At 46.7% G+C, this 16,661-nt stretch overlaps 1 protein-coding gene across 1 annotated transcript in view; it reads left to right on the top strand.

The window, feature by feature from the left end:
• clybl (citrate lyase beta like) overlaps nt 1–16,661 on the top strand; it is a 59,135-nt gene that overhangs the window by 41,292 nt on the left and 1,182 nt on the right. Inside the window, exons 3-7 of the mRNA XM_068572642.1 lie at nt 3,829–4,017; nt 9,106–9,207; nt 10,602–10,695; nt 11,811–11,978; nt 15,799–15,923. Coding sequence (XP_068428743.1) covers nt 3,829–4,017; nt 9,106–9,207; nt 10,602–10,695; nt 11,811–11,978; nt 15,799–15,923 — 678 coding nt within the window. The remainder of the gene's footprint in view (nt 1–3,828; nt 4,018–9,105; nt 9,208–10,601; nt 10,696–11,810; nt 11,979–15,798; nt 15,924–16,661) is intronic.

The raw sequence follows: 16,661 nt of genomic DNA, 5'->3' as shown, positions 1-16,661 counted from the left end.
AGAGCCTGCTTGTCATTGCGGGTCAAAACTGATTTCCTCCTCCTCCTCCTCCTCCTCCTCCTCCTCCACGCTGCTAGTTATGTCTTGTTGTCAGTCCTGACAGGTTAACAGATAACACGGCCACGCCTCCGACTGACGGCAGTGAAGGCCAGAAATCTCCTTTTCCGCGACGTCTCAGTTTATCGACGTAGCCCTCAGTCATCTCGCTCCGGCGTTCTGGAGGACAGCGTGCCACTTGTCAAAACCCATCGTCGATGACTTGAAGCTTTCCAACAAACACACGCGCGCAAACACAGACACACACTCGCACACTGACAGAGACGGCGAACAAATGTGTACACAGTCACACTTCAGGCAGGCAGCGCTTCACCCGCGGTAGTCTACAGCTCATTTTAAATGGCGTCGCGAGTCGCACAGCGGGACGCAAAACGCCGGGAGAAAATAGAAGAAAAAAAGAAGTGGAAAAACCGAGTGTGCTTATTGTGACTCGTGAGTTTCTCCACTCCTTTTCACACAAAACTACACAGGCTTCCAGAATAAAAGACACATCACTCTGCTGTCTGAAGGCGGTATGTCAGCGATAAAAGCTGCGATCTACATGCGGCACGCGGTGCTTTTTGAGTGCGACGCTGACTTGTTAAATTCATCTCATTAGTCTGTTATGTGTTTTGTGCCGCTTCTCAGTCTGTTGATGCACAGAAACTATTTTCTAGAAACAAAATAGATTCCACCCCTTTTTCTGGTGTCCTTTGTAAAGCACATTTCCTGCCTCGTTATCTTTCCTCACCTTCTATCCGGTATAGACGGGCACACCCGCCGCCCCGTGATCTAATTGAAATTGAGAGTGTGAGTCTACGCCCAGCGAGTCTGTCAGGCAGCGCTTGACGTCGCTCTCGCTTCGACATCCGCGATCCGGTGCCGGAAAGGAGGGCTTCCCCCTACCGGCCAGCGGGCCGCGCGCGCATCCAATTGGACGCCGTCATGTGGCGTCTGCAAAGGCCCTCGGCCTCGAGCCGCACGTCGAGGAGCTGACCTCGCTCTTCGGAAAGGTCAGCCTTTCCGCCGCACATGAGACAAAGCCTCTCGTCTCGCGTCTCGGCCTTATTACGGCCCCTGCCTGCCCCGGCCAACCGCTCGCCGGCCCGCCCGCATGCGTGTCAGCTTCTAATGATGAGGATGATGATGGGGAGGCAGAGGGAATCAAAGAGGAGATGGAGCTGACGCCGGGGCGAGCTCTCCATGGGACACCAGGTGATTGGGGAGGGAGCTTTGAAGCAACTTGTTGGATGGCTGTCCATTAATGTAAAATATCTGCTTTTCAAAGGGCTTTTATTCAAGCTCGGAGTAGCGGAGCCCATAGGGGTCAAGGTGTCTGTCGGAATAATATCTCACCTTTCCACAGTTGGCGAGATAAAAGAGAGGACGCCGCGCGGCGACCCGGCCTGCTCCTCTTTTTAGCCATTCCCCCGGCGGCGCGGTTTCAGAAAATGCCGTCGCGAAAGAAGAAAAGCGCAGGAGACAGTTCTTGCAAAGGAGCGGCGTCCGGTTATATTAAAATAATTTGAATGCACAGAGAGGCTGCGGCTGGAGCGGGCTACTCGGCCCTCCGCGGTCTATTTGATCCTGCGAATATAAACCATGCTTTTTGATTCTTTACGGATCGCTGTTTACTTTCGTTCGGCGGGGGGATCAACGTGACTTACAATGTGGCATTGCGAGGCAGCGGCTTCTCACAGATCAATTTTCTCCAGTCACCATGAACCGGGGAGGGTACAGACAGAAGGTAATCCACCAAGTAGCAGGTTTATGAACGAGTGAATTACGGCTGCGTAAAGCGCCCCCCCCCCCCCCCCCATCCGTTTTAAGTTACCGCAGTTTTACGGGTCCGTCTCGACGAGAGCGGTCGGCGCGGCAAAAGAAGAAAAAAAAGCGTCATGAAAAGATCACAGCGCTCTCATCGTGCGGCGGGACAGTCCCTCTTGTCTCATCCAATGAGGCAAACGGCGGGGGACACAGACGACACAGCCCGCTCGTGACCCCTCATTAAATCCGTGCAAATCTTTGATATGTACTTTGATACCGTATTTTTATTGATACTGGAGCGGCGTTGGTGATATCAAGTACAGTTCTGCATTCCAGGAGATCAGAGCGAGGGCTGTTTTGTCTCAGAAGCTCGTCCCGTGACCCCTGAGGGCGCCCCATAAGCTCTCGTACAACCGATCCTAGGTCGACTGTAGTATTTTATATATATTTTTTTTACTAGAGGCTATGATGTACGGGCTCTCCGCGTTATATCTGTCTGCGGTCTCGCTTTCATGGACACCCACGTGACTCCGCTGGTCCACCGATGAGTTTCAATATTCCGCTCAGATGTTTTTCCCCTTTTGCAGTAAATCCAACGCGTCTGCGTCACGCGACAGGATGACACACTCTGCCGCCAGCCATCGCATTTGTGTTCATTAACCCGGTTTCACTTCACGAATCCAACACAAGCGTCTCCAACACATTTTTCTTGCACACAGTGTTTTTTATTACTTATTTTAACTGAATTTTCTTGTTAAGTATAAATGGGAATGGAGGAGAGGAAGGGAAAAAAATAACAATCTGAGCATCTCCACAACACACACACGCACACACACGCACGCACGCACACACACACACACACACACACACACACACACACACACACATGCACTCAAAGGCTCGAGCCTCTGATCCAACCTGACATCTCCTAAGCTACCGTTTCCTCGTTGCTGTTTAACTCGGACCACATTTCTCTCAGAGAGCCTCTCTCTTCTCGCCGGCCCGGACTTCTCTCCTCATTCCCTTTTCCTCTCTCTCTCTCTCTCCCTCTATCTCTCTCTCTCTCCCTCTCCGTTCCCGTGGCCCAGCATCTGGTTTAAATATAGCGGCGTGTGCTACTGCCTTGGCGATAGAAGTCGGGACTGTAGGCTTCCCTTTTGATTTGTTTCCCCATCCTCCTCGTCCCTCTTCCTGCTCGGCTCATACAATGCCCCGCATTGAGAGAGCGAGGTTGAGTCTTGTTGATGTGTAGCATACTGTATAGAGATAAACTGAAGTTAGGGTTGGAGTGCTGGTGGGCTTTGTTATGTTGTGCCTTTACTTCTTTTTTAAAATATATTATATGCACATGTTCAAATTTAATCATGGTATTATTTTGTGTCTTTACTTCTTTTTTTTCAATATATTATACATGTTCAAATTTAATCATGGTATTATTTTGTGTCTTTACAACTTTTTTAAAATATATTATATGTACATGTTCAAATTTAATCATGGTATTATTTTGTGTCTTTACTTTTTTTTAATATATTATATGTACATGTAAAGTTTAAGCATGGTATTATTTTGTGTCTTTCCTTTTTTTTAATATATAATATATACATGGTAAAGTTTAATCATGTTATTATTTATTCCAGAGTGAGCAGTGCATGATGATGCATCATTATTTATTTGCATGATCATGCTTAATGGTCAATTTCATTTATCATTTTTCATTTCCTTCGGAGGAAATTGGGTTTCTATTTTCACTCTTCAGCAATTTATCTCGTAATTATTTAGTTTTTTTTTTTGGGTGAATTCAACTGATTTGCATCTGCACATTTGTTTTGCACAAATCACCACTTTTTCTTTTTCTTCTACATTGTGCTCTTCTATTCTCCGGTCGTCATCTCCCGCAGCTCCCTTTTTTAAAAATGTTCCGTTTTGAATCCTCCAATGAATTTGAAACCCCTTTTTAATTCATCGCATGAAACAATCTATATTTCTCTCTGTGTTTGTCGCGTTGTTTTTGCTCCGGTGCTGCAGACTGAGGCCAGGGAGACGATTCCCAGGATGCTGGCGGAGCTGGACCTGGGCCGGACGGAGAAGTGTGTGAGGGTGAACTCGGTGTCCAGTGGCTTTGCCGAGGCCGACCTGCAGGTCATCCTGCAGGCTGAGGTTCTGCCTCCTGCCATCATGCTGCCCAAAGTGGAGGACACGCAGGAGGTGCAGTGGGTAAGTTCCAAATATTTGCCCCACTTTAGAAGTAAAAGAGGCTGAACGTAATAATCTGAAAAGAGTTTTTCATTTTTTTTGGAACCATGTGTAACAACTTTGTTGCAATACATAAAAAAAAAAGAAGTACGGCTACATATACCCGTGAGTTTTCTCTTTTTTTTTTACCTCTGGGTGTCTTTAAGAAAAAAAGCCCACAGTGAGTTACACAAACTCACGGAGTAAGAGGAAACCACGGGAATCTTCAAAGCAATCATAACAAACTTTTCCATTTCCCAGTAAGAGTGGGAATCGATCCCTGTGGCTGGACTCAGGGACAGACGGGGTGTTTTTCTTGGCCGCCGCTCAAGAAACGCATGACATTTCTTTGGGATTAGCTTCAGAAGCCCGATAGCTTTCTGTAACAACACAACGGTGCCTTCTGCCACTGCTGAACTTACTGGAAAGCCGCCTCGACCAGTGCCGGTTTGTGGCCGCGAAATGAATTTCAGCAAACTTAAAGCGCTCAGCCAGACGGAATCGGATGAAAAGAAATCTCAAACGTGCGTTCGGTTCCGGCGTCCATGCACGCCTTTGAATATTCTCCAATATGAAATCAAAAGGCCGTCGTGTCAGAGTCTGAGGAAGATCACAAGCTGATATGTTAACACACAAAGTCAAAAGCAAGTGAAGACTGCACAGTTGCCTTCGACTTGGTGCTTAAAAAGATCTCCCGTCACGCCCCCCTCGACCTGATCTGACGTCAGATATCCTCAGCTTTTGCACTTTTGGGCTCATTTTTCGTACATTACGGAGTACAATTTGTCCTCGCTAACTGGGCCTTCGTGTGCTCCAGTTAAGAGGCGGTTTGTCTGGGCCCGGCCATCCCTCTGGCTTCCTATAAAGGGGCGCTGCACGGATGTCAGGTCCCGAAAGGTCAGGAGACGGTGGCATCATTAATGCAGGCCGTTCTGATCAGCTCCATATGGTTCGCTTCCCAGGATGAGCCGCTCACTGTCCGCTGGAGACAGTTCAAAGGTTCCTTACAGAAGTGCTTTCTGCTCATTCACATTAGTTTTTTTTTGTCTCTCTCTTTGCAACAATATGAACCAACAGCATACCGAAGCACTATTTATAAATAAAGCTTTTATTACTGTGTCGAGCTGCAAATTCCAAACTACGCTCATTTCAAAAGAGGAGAAATGAAGATTTATTTAGAGGACGGAGAGAAGTGAAAGGAGGGTGTCTCGTCTGGCTTTTCCTTCAGTGTTACAACACACACACACACACACACACACACACACAGTCGCGGGGCAGGAAGTTTTTAACTAGTGCTTTTAATTAGAACACATCTATTTCCTGCTGCCCTTTCTTTCTTCCAAGTCTAATTGCTGACAGGTGTTCACCAATTCTCTCCCTGAGCTCAGCCGCCCCTCCCAGTGCGGCTTTCCTTCACTTTGGTCGATTTTGTTCTGCATTTCTTTTTTAAAATATACTAATAACAATTGTAAAATAATTGCCTTACTTACGCATGCGTCTTTTCATTTTACAGCTTTCGAGTGCGATGTAAATCTGTCTGCACTTTGGATTCACTGTGTGTGTGTGTGTGTGTGTGTGTGTGTGTGTGTGTGTGTGTGTGTGTGTGTGTGCATGCATGCATGCATGAGCGTGTGTGTGTGTGGATGTGCGTGCACGTGCATGTGTGTGTATTTGTTTTGTTTTGTCGGGGTGTGTTTCTGCATCAGCAGGTGCATGTGTGCTTGAGTGTGACTCTTAGTAGGACTTGGATTTCCTTGGTGTGTGTGTGTGTGTGTGTGTGTGTGTGTGTGTGTGTGTGTGTGTGTGTGTGTGTGTCTGTGCACACGCTCTCTCTCTCTCTCTAATCTCATCCTTCAACTTTCTCCGTGTCCTCTTGTGTTTGTGTAGCGTGCGTCTCATTCTCTCCGCTCTTGTAAACCCCTCACTTGTTTATTTGTCTCCCTCTTTTAATTACACTTTTATATTTTATTGATTTTAGCACAGGAACCTCCAGGACTGATTTGTCGCTAAAAGATGGACTTGCTTGTTTCCCTTTGTGTGGAAAACCTTTAGCTCTGCCTTCCTCCTCTCCCCTTGGCCCTTGTGTGACTGACAGGCCTTATTGGGCTTTAACAGGCGTAACTCCCCCCTTTTGTCCGCGGGACAATTCTCACACGGACTCGGAGCCGTGCGCATTCTTTGCCCACCGCACTATTTGGTGTGCACTGGGACCGAAAGAATCGTGCCCCCCTCCCCACCCTGTTCCGCTCCTCCTCCTCCTCCTCCTCCTGCTCCTCCTCCCGTCCCCTCCCTCTCATCCCTCTCTCCCTCTCGCTCTCTCTCTCTCTGCTTCCCCTCTGTGAAATGAACACTTCAGCAGGCCGGAAACATTTAATCTGGCCCCCTTTTGAAGAAAATTAATTGAAACTTGTCCCACTATAGCCTCCTTTTCTCTATAGCTCCGTCTCTCCCTCCTTCTCTTTTCAGGATTGGGTGGCGAAAATTGTCAGAGGGTCTTGTTTTGTAGCGTGGCTCTGAATGGCAAGAAGAGGTGTTATTCCTTTTCTTTTTTTCCCTTCCCTTTTACTTTGTGAATAACATCTTAAAGGGCCCGTGCTTCTGAGAGACCATTGACTGCTAATAGTTGCTGTGTGCGCCCGCAGCAACAATGCACGAGCGCCGTTACCTCTCGCGCGCCGTAGATCAGGCACTTCAACGTCTACAAAAGCCGGAGAGGAGAATACAGCCTGCGGACGGAAACGTGTAATCAGAGCGCCGGCGAGGCTCTTTAGACGCATTGAGCTGTCATTCGCTTCCCGAGCGGCGAATCCGAGCGGCTCGGCTCGGCTCGCGGCCTTCGTCGAGGGCTTTGCGTGGGCGCGGCGTCGCCCGTGGTAATCTGTCTGTGCGTAGTGTCGGCTAGGTTTCCCCTCGCGACGGGGCCACGTCTATCTGGTCTCCTCTGTCACAGAAATAGGTTTATCTACACCCTCTTTTGCACACCCTCTCTCGGACACCACACACACACACACACACACACACACACACACACACACACACACACACACACACACACACACACCCCTTCCCCTTCCTGTGTTGGCGAAGGAGGGGGGGATATTATGCTAAGCCCCCAGCGTTAGTTTTTATGTTGCCATAGCAGCCCTGCTCCCACAGGGTTGTGACCTCAGATGATTACAGTACAAAGCCTATTGGGTCTTGAAAACCTCTTTGAAGATGAAAAGTCTTTGATGGTTTGTATTTATGCAAATCTCTCAGATATGATTTATCCAACTGAGATTGAATGGAGAGATGATTAAAATTGCCCCTATTTATTTTTTTGAAATCCTTCAATGGAGGCCCCGCTCTTTTGGGTTTTCAAGAGAACAAGAGTGGTGAGTGCCGGGTGCCCGGTTGTTTTGCTCTTCATTTAGAGAAATGGCTGCGCTGCACCTGAGGTTATTTCTCTCTCTCTCTCTCTCTCTCTCTCTCTCTCTCTCTCTTTCTGTCTCTCTCTCTCCCCCCGGTGTGTCAAAGAGGGAGCCAGGGAAAAGGAGAGGAAGGGTGGGGCGACATGGAGTTAGACATTTCTACTCTGAGCTTTTGCGCCCTCTCCCTCTTTTTCTTTTTCTTTTTTTGACTGGCTTTGAAAGGAAATATCTGACGGAAGGGGGCTTTTGTGTGTTTCCAGATGATAGATTTTGGAATTTGGGCTACCCCACTGGCAGTCCAGGGCTCGCTGTGAACTGGTCTGTTGGAAAAAAATTGAATTGCTTTGGTCTTCAAAGAATTAAACCCGGGTTTTAAAGCCCTACTTAGGTGAGCTTGCATATTAGCAGGAGTCGCGCGGAATAGAGGCCTCGGCGAAGTGTCACATCACACTCTGATTGTTGCTCCGCTCTCCCTGTTCCCCCGCCATGGAGGGAGAGTGGGGGGGGGGGGCGCCAAACAGAATAATATCGGGAGTAAAACACACTCAAAGACATCCCAAATCTTGTTTCTTCTCCACTTTTTTTTTTTCTCCCCCCGCTATTTTGTTTCTTCTTCTTCTTCGGTTTGCCGCGTGTGTGCGTGTGCATCACTTCCATGTGTGTGCACACTCTCTCACTCTCGGGGGAGCACATGCTGTAGTTGTGCGGCAGCCTCTGTGAAAGAAGGTAGAGCAGAAGACTTCAGACGAAAGGGGGAACCCCGGTGATAATGTAAAATATTTCATTTCACCCGCTTTTGTCGACTCCTCTCTCTCTCTCTCTCTCTCTCTCTCTCTCTCTCTCTCTCTCTCTCTCTCTCTTCCCCCGCACTATTTGAACCCTCGCAGACGTGTTTCTCGGTAAGGACCGAAATGGGAACGGTGCAGGTAATAAAGGTGTCAAGATTCAAATCATAAGTGAGCTTTTGCGCGTTAACGTATTTTTCCCCTCCTCCTCCTCCTCCTCCCTCTTCCCCTCTCTGTCTCTTACCCCCTCAGTGGATTTTGAAAGATGTCATATCATTTATGTATTTTTTTTTATTTTTTATAAATGCTGAACATTTTCAATCCCTCCAGTTTTAAATTCGCTCTGACTCGATAGCTCAGCATCTCAGTAGGAGCTCTCTGTTTTTTCCTCTTTCGTATAACTAATAATGCATTGACAAGTCTCTGAGGGAGGCAGCTGCACTTCACCACACATTCTACATTGGAGCAGGAACTCTTTAATACCGTCCACACAATATACATATACATATATATATACACAAATATATATATATATATATATATATATATATATATATATATATATATATTATATATATTTGTGTGTGTGTAAATTACCATGTGTGAAAATTGAAAATTACCGTGTACTAAATATCATTAATGGTTTCAAGCTCATGTGTGAAAAGTCTTTTTTTTTTAAATTTCATCCCAAACGCTGCAGAGAATACATGTCCTCCACTAAAGCTCAGGCATCTAATGGAAGTGTGGACTGCGCCTGGAGGAGTAGTGAGAACACACGAATGCATTGTGACTGCTCCGAGCTTCACTGTTTGCTATTTGCAGGAGCAGTGGGTGTTGTTAATGAGTCGGGCCTGACATCGTCCCCGTGTGCTTAGTTTGTTGGCAGGTTTCAGCACAACTTGAAAGGACGGCCACTGACGGAGCCCATTCGCCTGGTCACCTTTGTGGAAACCGCTGTGGGCCTGCTCAATTTTCAGGTAAATCACGAACAAACAAACAAACGGCCCTCCATACCACCCGCCCCCACCCCTCAAAAAAAAAAAACTGCCTGCGTAGGACATTATTTGTGCAGTTTGCCCATTGTTCAGTGCAGATTAAAGACTCGCGTCAGCGAGCGGAAGCGCCCCACGCGTCCAAAATGAAAGGGATTCAAAAGCTCTCAAAATGAGCTTTGTTTCTTTTCTCTTTCTGTCCGTGTGAGTCTCCCTCCATCCCTCTCCAGACACGCTGACATTTTTTAATTACTAACTGTTCTAATATCTTCGTAGTGGAAGAGTTCTTAATGATATTTTGGCAAGCGTCAAAGCGGCTCCAGTCCTGGTACAGCGGCGACCTTCAGCTACGCGGGGGAAAGGGCACGTTTTTTGCGGCATTCTGGGGGAGAAACATGCTGTCCCTCCTCCTCTTTTTTGATTTGTGTTTTAGCTCCCCACTCCAGTTCTGTGGCTGTCTGTTGTGTCTGTCGGTGTGTGTACTTGTGTGTGTTTTGATGGCAGGGGGTGCCTCTGCGTGCTTTCTTGAGAACACCCTGTATCTTTGCCCAGACTGAACCCCAGGTTACAAGCGGGGAAAAGAAGAAGAGGAAGAAAAGAAAAAAGAAAAAAGCTTTGGCACAGCTAGTGGGGAAATTAATTTGGAGGCCAACAAAAGCCAGGAGACGCATTCCTATTGTTCCCCCGCTCTCCAACCCAGACTGTCACATTGTAGAATTTAATTTTCCTTTCTTTTTTTCTTATTTGATAATAAATGTGGCCAAGAAGTCTTTATGTGGGCTCATTATAGTTTTAAACCACAGCTACCAATATGATACCTGACTTCAATTTTAATTCCCTCTCAAAAATAAATAAACAATTCAAAAACATCATTTTCTTTTTTTTTTCTTTTCTTAATATAACAAAATAAATCAACTTCTCTATGCACCAAAAGGGATCTCAATACAAAGTGGCCGTACAACAACTTTATTATGGGAAATACGTAGTTGTAGAATAAGTAAACAAGGCTAAATATGGCGACACATTCAATACGTGACAGAACTTAAGAAAACATGTTTTCTACATTTCGTACTCACCAGCTCGGCCGGTGCAAGAAAGGAGCACATCAGTACATAAATATGTCTTTGTTGAAAGGAAGTTGAATAATTGTTAGGAGGAGGACAGATATGTGTTGGATAGCATATTTGTTAAGAGAGAATGTGTCGTGCTGATGGCTGTTTTTGGATACTCAGAAAATCCACATTATCTGGACTACTGTTTGAATATTGGATTAAGATTAACTCCGCAGCATTGCTGCCAATACGGCCGACGGTTCTCTCCCTCTTTACACCTGTGTCACTTCAGACAGCCGGTGTTATACTAATATATATTCTGTCCAGGCGGTGTGTGAGGAAATCCGTCGACTCGCTCCGGAGGCCGGTCTCCACCATGACGGCGTGGTGTTCGGCTCCGATGACTTCTGCGCCAGCATCGGTAGCTATTATACCGTCTGCTTCACCACCGCACTCTTTCTTTAATACACATGTGCTCTGCTATCTCTCTCTCTTTCTCTCTCTCTGTCTCTCTCTCTCTCATTTTTCTTGATTTGCAGCAGAAAACGTGAGGCTGTATTGCAATGTAAAATCTGTCTGCATCGCCCTTCCTCCTGTTTTTGGATGATTAAAGTACTGCAGGAAAGGTGGTTACAAATCCAGTGTTTTTCTTTAAATAAACGGATGATTTGTAGATGCGGGTTGTGTGAGTGAAGTGTGAGATAGAGGTTTAGACTCATTTCCTCGACCACTTCCTTTATTTTCGATATCAAGATATCTCAAGAGTGTGTTATTTCAAAGTAAAAGGGGGCAGCATTTAAATCATAACTTACTTTTTGAGTCTGTTTTGTTGCCACTTTAACCCACGGTTGGGTTGTTCTAAGGAGAAACTTAGTACCATATGCAAACAGTGTTTGAACTGCTGGTCTATTCCTTTTTGATCATTACCGGCATATATTTGATCATACTGGTGTTGACAAACTGCATCATTTGCAGTTGGACATGGGTAATAAATTGTAATGTATCGCAATATTTGATATGCTAAAATGTTTAAACTTGCAGTGTCATGATAACATTGTATCGTGACTGAAATGTCATGATAATATCGTGTTGTGTGACTTAAGTATTATGATTATATTGTATTGTGACTAAAGCATTATGGTAATATCATATAATGACTTAAGTTTCATGATTGTATCATATTGTGACTCAAGTATCAGGATTAAATCGTATCGTGACTAAAGTATCATGATAACATTGTATTGTGACTAAAGTATCATGATAATATCGTATCATGGGGCCTCTGGTGAGTCCCACCACTAATATGGATTTAATGGACACTAAGAAACTGATTCACCTCACAAATAGAACAGAACAATATTTCTGTACTGTATATCTGTTTACGTTCTCTGGTGGTTTCTGTCTCTCTAACTTTTTTGTTCACGTCCTGATCACCACACCTTCTCTGCACCTTTAATTCCCAGCTTGTGCTCCTGCCTCTCCCTGAGATCTTATGTGACCTGCGTGACGAGCGTACCCCCATATTTTGTTCTCCAGGTGCCACGCGGACCGAAGATGCCAGGGAGCTCCTCTACGCGAGGCAGAAGGTGGTGGTCACCACCAAGGCGTTCGGTCTGCAGGCCATCGACATGGTCCACATCGACTACAAAGACGTGGAGGGGCTGAGGCGACAGGCCAGAGAGGGGGCTCTCATGGGCTTTACAGGTAGACTTCCTGCCACCTGGGTCTCAGAATCTGCCCCCTGTCCATTAACTACAGTCACCTTTGAGTCCCCGCAGTTGCGTCACATGGTTCTCGGTGGTTGCTCTTCAATTGGATCCCATATGTTGTTCACTCCGCCCTGTGGCACCATAACAGACTTCCCTCTACTTCCTGTTGCATTCAGAAAATCCAACGTGTCAGTTTTCACTCCTTCCTCCCTCTGTTACTCCGTCTTGCTCTTCCTGCGGTCCGAGTGAGCGTAGGATGCACGACTTGGTTGATTTTAAATCACAGTGGAAGGATGCGGAACATCTGGCTTCTCATTTGACTTTAATACACTTGTATTGTTCATTGTAGAGAAGGTCTGAATGGCCTCAAAATGACCATTGTGTCTGATTTTACAACCGACTGCTTTGGCTGTCTGTCTTTTTTTCGAACACCTCAGGTGCTGCTGAAGTGAATTGTGAACACGCTGTTGTTGTTAAATGCTTTTCTGACATTTCTGTTGTGCCCACAGTGAATGGGGTGCGTGTGTGTGTGTGTGTGTGTGTGTGTGCGTGCGTGCATGTACACTCAGGTGGCGTACCCCAAATGTGCATGCGAGTATGATTAAAGGGAGTTTAAGTAGTCGTAGCATCTACTTTAATGGTGCTCTGTGTGTGTCTGTAGCCAGGCAACGCTTTCAGAATGTGTGTGTGTGTGTGTGTGTGTGTGTGTGTGTGTGTGTGTGTGTGTGTGTGTGTGTGTGTGTGTGTGTGTGTGTGTGCGTGCCCCGCAGACTGCATGTAACAGACCACAGAAGGCAGGACAGCCTGTTCCAAAATGGATATTCCCTCCATTCTTGCTTTGCTGCAGCAAATCTATTTATTTTGCTATTTCAATAATTTGAGCGGGGGCATCTCATAATACAATGTTTTATATAGCTTGTTGTAGTGTCCGGCTTGTTTTTTCTTTGAATGTGAGATCTAGGAATGAGGCAGAACAGCGTCAGCAATAAGTCAGCTATTACACAAAAAAAGAGATAAAAAGAAGAACAAAAAAAAAACATGACATTTGTATTTTTTTGCACTGCAAAACTGTGACTCCTCCATGTTGCACTGGCCCACCTGCACTCCACATCATCAAATCTGTCTCAAACAGCAACTTCATTGTCCAGATGACCTCATTTGCCACCTCCTACTCTCTGGTATGTGTGTGTATGTGCATTTCAGTGTCTGTATATCCAAATTATTGCAGCTATAGTCATGTGCCAATTCTTCCCGATGACTTTCTTTTACTTAAAAAGGTTTTACAGTGAACAATGTTCCAATGTGGTAGATTGCACAAAGTGGTCCTGTCCTGTGTGCACGTATTAGAAATATACTTTGTTGTAATTGTTTGTGTGAATCAGAGCGATTTATCCTTTCGCAGCAAACTCTCATTCATGAAACAAAGCTGCAGGTTTTTGCTCGTATGCGGTGAAAAATACATAAAAGCTAATGATGGAATAAATGGTGAGATTTGATATGGAACCGAACCATTCAGGGCACTGGATTAGTGGCTTACCAGCCGTGGGCACTCTGTATAATCTTAGTTAGTAGCTATTACTGGCCCCAGTGTGCTAAGGCAATAATACGGGGCAGCCAAAAGCCTCTACCTGTGCAGTAATTGACCTTGGCAGTATCTAAGCCGCGTACGGCATCCATTAGCACCGAGCACAGAACGCGCCGGTGGAGCACAAACAACTGGTGCTGCTTACCGGTCGACAGGACGGGCAGCGCAGAGCTCTGCAACACCTCGATCATTCATTTTGTGGATTTGATTATAAAGCATTTTGACTTGATAAGCACCTTGTTTCATGTGCCGTGAACTACTCCTGAGACTCGATGATCCTTCACAAAGCGTTCGCCTCCCAGAAATAATAATTCTTTCAACAAAAAAAATTGGTTCCACAAAATGCCCTGCTCTCAGGGACCCCGCATTTCACTTCCATCCCGGGGACCCTGCCCATCATTCGCCTGAGAGCACTTTGCTAAATAGCAATCCTCCAATGAGACGCCGGCACCACATGGCAGCCCGGGATTGGCTGGAGGGCGTGAATGATGCCTTTTTGGGAGAGCCAATGGGGTTGCAACTGAGGGCACCTGAGTCACCCTGTCTTGTTTCTTCGCTCCGTCATTCTCCTGTTGTCCTACAGACACACACACACACACACACACACGCACACACACACACACACGCACAAAGAGACACCCTCTTTGGGTGTATTGAAGCCTGCCAATTTCGGTGTGGAAACAGGCTCCTGTGTCAAGCCCAGAGGTAAAACAGGTGGCGGAGGAGGGAACACACACTCCCCTCGCCTCAATCCTCGTAGGATGCAACACGCACACACGCACACACACACACACACACACACGTGTCGAGACGGATTCCCATTATTGCTGCGAGTTCTAAAATACCACTTGTTAGTAATGCACTACAGACGAGGTGGTGCGCGGGGGTTGCACAAATAAATAAACACACACGCACACACTCCAGCGTAGCCCTGGGGAGTCTTCAGGCTGTTAGTCCACCAGAGAATGTGCAGTTGACAGTCTCTCTGCTGCACACAAACAAACAAACCAACGCGGAGGCATTCATGAATTCTCAATGACACACTAACAAGTGTCCTATTTTGTAGCGTGCGTGTTTCCCTCTGAGAGGTTTCTATTAATCACAAGCTGCAAGTCGATGTTCTGTCATTAGTAATTGTCCAAAGCCTTTAACAGTGTGTTGATTGTGTGAAGTGCCGTGTGTGTTTCTCCGAGGTTAACTGGGGTGAGCGGAGCTGGGTTCTCTCCTCCCCTCTTCCTCTCCTCTCCTCTCCTCCTCTCCTGGGCTTAAATTGTTTTTTTCTTCTTCTCTCGGCCACCTTGAGTGATTTCTCGCCGGCAACGTGACGACGCCCGCAAAGTGTTGAGTTCCCGCCGGCGGAACGCTGAGCCGCCGTTTCCCACCAGACGTTTTCATAACCTTAACTTATCGGCACAAGTTTGATCTGCCAACGTACACGGGATTATGTCTGCGGCGTTGGCCCACATTTTAACTAAGAGGGAGTGGGATGGTGTGTGCGGGGGGGCGGTGATGTCAGACAGAGCCGTAGCTCCATTTTAAGATTGTGTTTCACTTCACTGGAAGGAATGCCACCACCGGCAACGAGCAGCGCTAGAGATGGTACAGAGGCGCTGGAAAACGTGCAAAGCATTTTCTTCATAATATTTGTCGTGAGGATCACGACATCCTCGCTCTACAGGTGCGCTGCCTCAGTCTGGTGCTCCGGCTCTGCTCCGTCGTCATCGGCAGACGACTTGCGTCACACGGTGCGGCCAGACCGAGCGTTCAGCAGAGCGTTCTGCGAGCGGAGACGTGGACGTTCTTCGCGACCCTCTGGTCCCGGGCCGCCCGCCGGACCCCCCTCACGCCATCAGGACGTGCTGACACGGTCTTGTGTGGTTCCTCTGGGTCGGCGCTCCTCTCCTGCAGGAGCCGTGCCAGCCTCAGTCCCTGCAGACTCTCAGTCTCCTTTATTTATTTTGAATTTGTTTAAATACGTGCAGCTGTTCGCGCTACACATTATTGATGCTATAATCAGGTTTATAATCAAATGTTTTTTTGTTTTTTTGGGGGGGCACAAACTGTGTTAATGATAGCTTGATGCCAAGATGTAAAGTTATTGGGTTTTTTTGGACAATTGACTCTTGTGTTACCATATTTCACTTTCTTTTTTTCTTTTCTTTTTTTTTTTTACCATATTTCACTTATTCTGTGTGTGTGTGTGTGTGTGTGTGTGTGTGTGTGTGTGTAGGTAAGCAGGTTATCCACCCAGGGCAGATCCAGGCTGTGCAGGAGGAGTTCTCCCCCGGTCCAGAGAGGGTCCAGTGGGCCACAGAGCTCATTGCTGCTTTTGACCAGCACCAAAAGGAGGGGAAGGTAAACGTTCACGTCCTCGACCAAAGAAGTCAAAATCCCATTCTTTTTTTTTTCAAATGTTGTTTTGGTGAAAGATTGCTCGCCCATAGATGCTCATTGCTGTTGCCGGGACGTTTAACCCTTCGTTAGCATTAGTCCTGGTTGTTCTCTGAATACTTCCAGCACTTTACCTCCCAGCCTGCGGCCTCATTGAGATGTCCCTTCAGTCCTGAAACAGAGCTATACATCTTTTCAAAAGTCTGTTCAAATATGAGCTGACTTCACAAAACTCACAAGAAAATGTACTTAAAATGTCCACCGGAGTCTTCCTCTGCTCTCAGTGGCCCCTGGGCCCGGTCCTTTTGTGTCCCCTCACACACCTCTGTAGTTCCAGAGAATGCATACTGTACACCCCTGGGTGACTCTTTGGAGACGACATAGGGGACGAGGGGGGGAGGGGTGAAGGGGACGGGGGAAGTTGGGCCAATTAAGTGTACAATATTATTGTTCCTAATTTAGTGCATGGTTGGATCCTGTGTGCCGAGCTCTGTGGGCTATCTGCTGAGGTAATACACAATCTGCCCACACCGCTCTCCCTGCCAGGGCGGCTCACTAAGCGTTGCCCGAGGGATTCATATCCTACCCATCCCTCTGCTGTGTGTGTGTGTGTGTCTGTGTGTGTGTGTCTGTGTGTGTGTGTGTGTGTGTGTGTGTGTGTGTGTGTGTGTGCGCCTGAAACAGCGAGCTGGGTCCGTCCCT

The sequence above is a fragment of the Clinocottus analis genome, unplaced genomic scaffold, assembly GCF_023055335.1.
Source record: "Clinocottus analis isolate CAN_PGR_092001 unplaced genomic scaffold, fCliAna1.0.p SCAF_12, whole genome shotgun sequence".
In the NCBI taxonomy this organism is placed as follows: Eukaryota; Metazoa; Chordata; class Actinopteri; order Perciformes; family Cottidae; genus Clinocottus; species Clinocottus analis.
The sequence above is the reverse complement of the archived record's forward strand: the minus strand, read 5'-3'. Positions and strand labels throughout refer to the sequence as shown.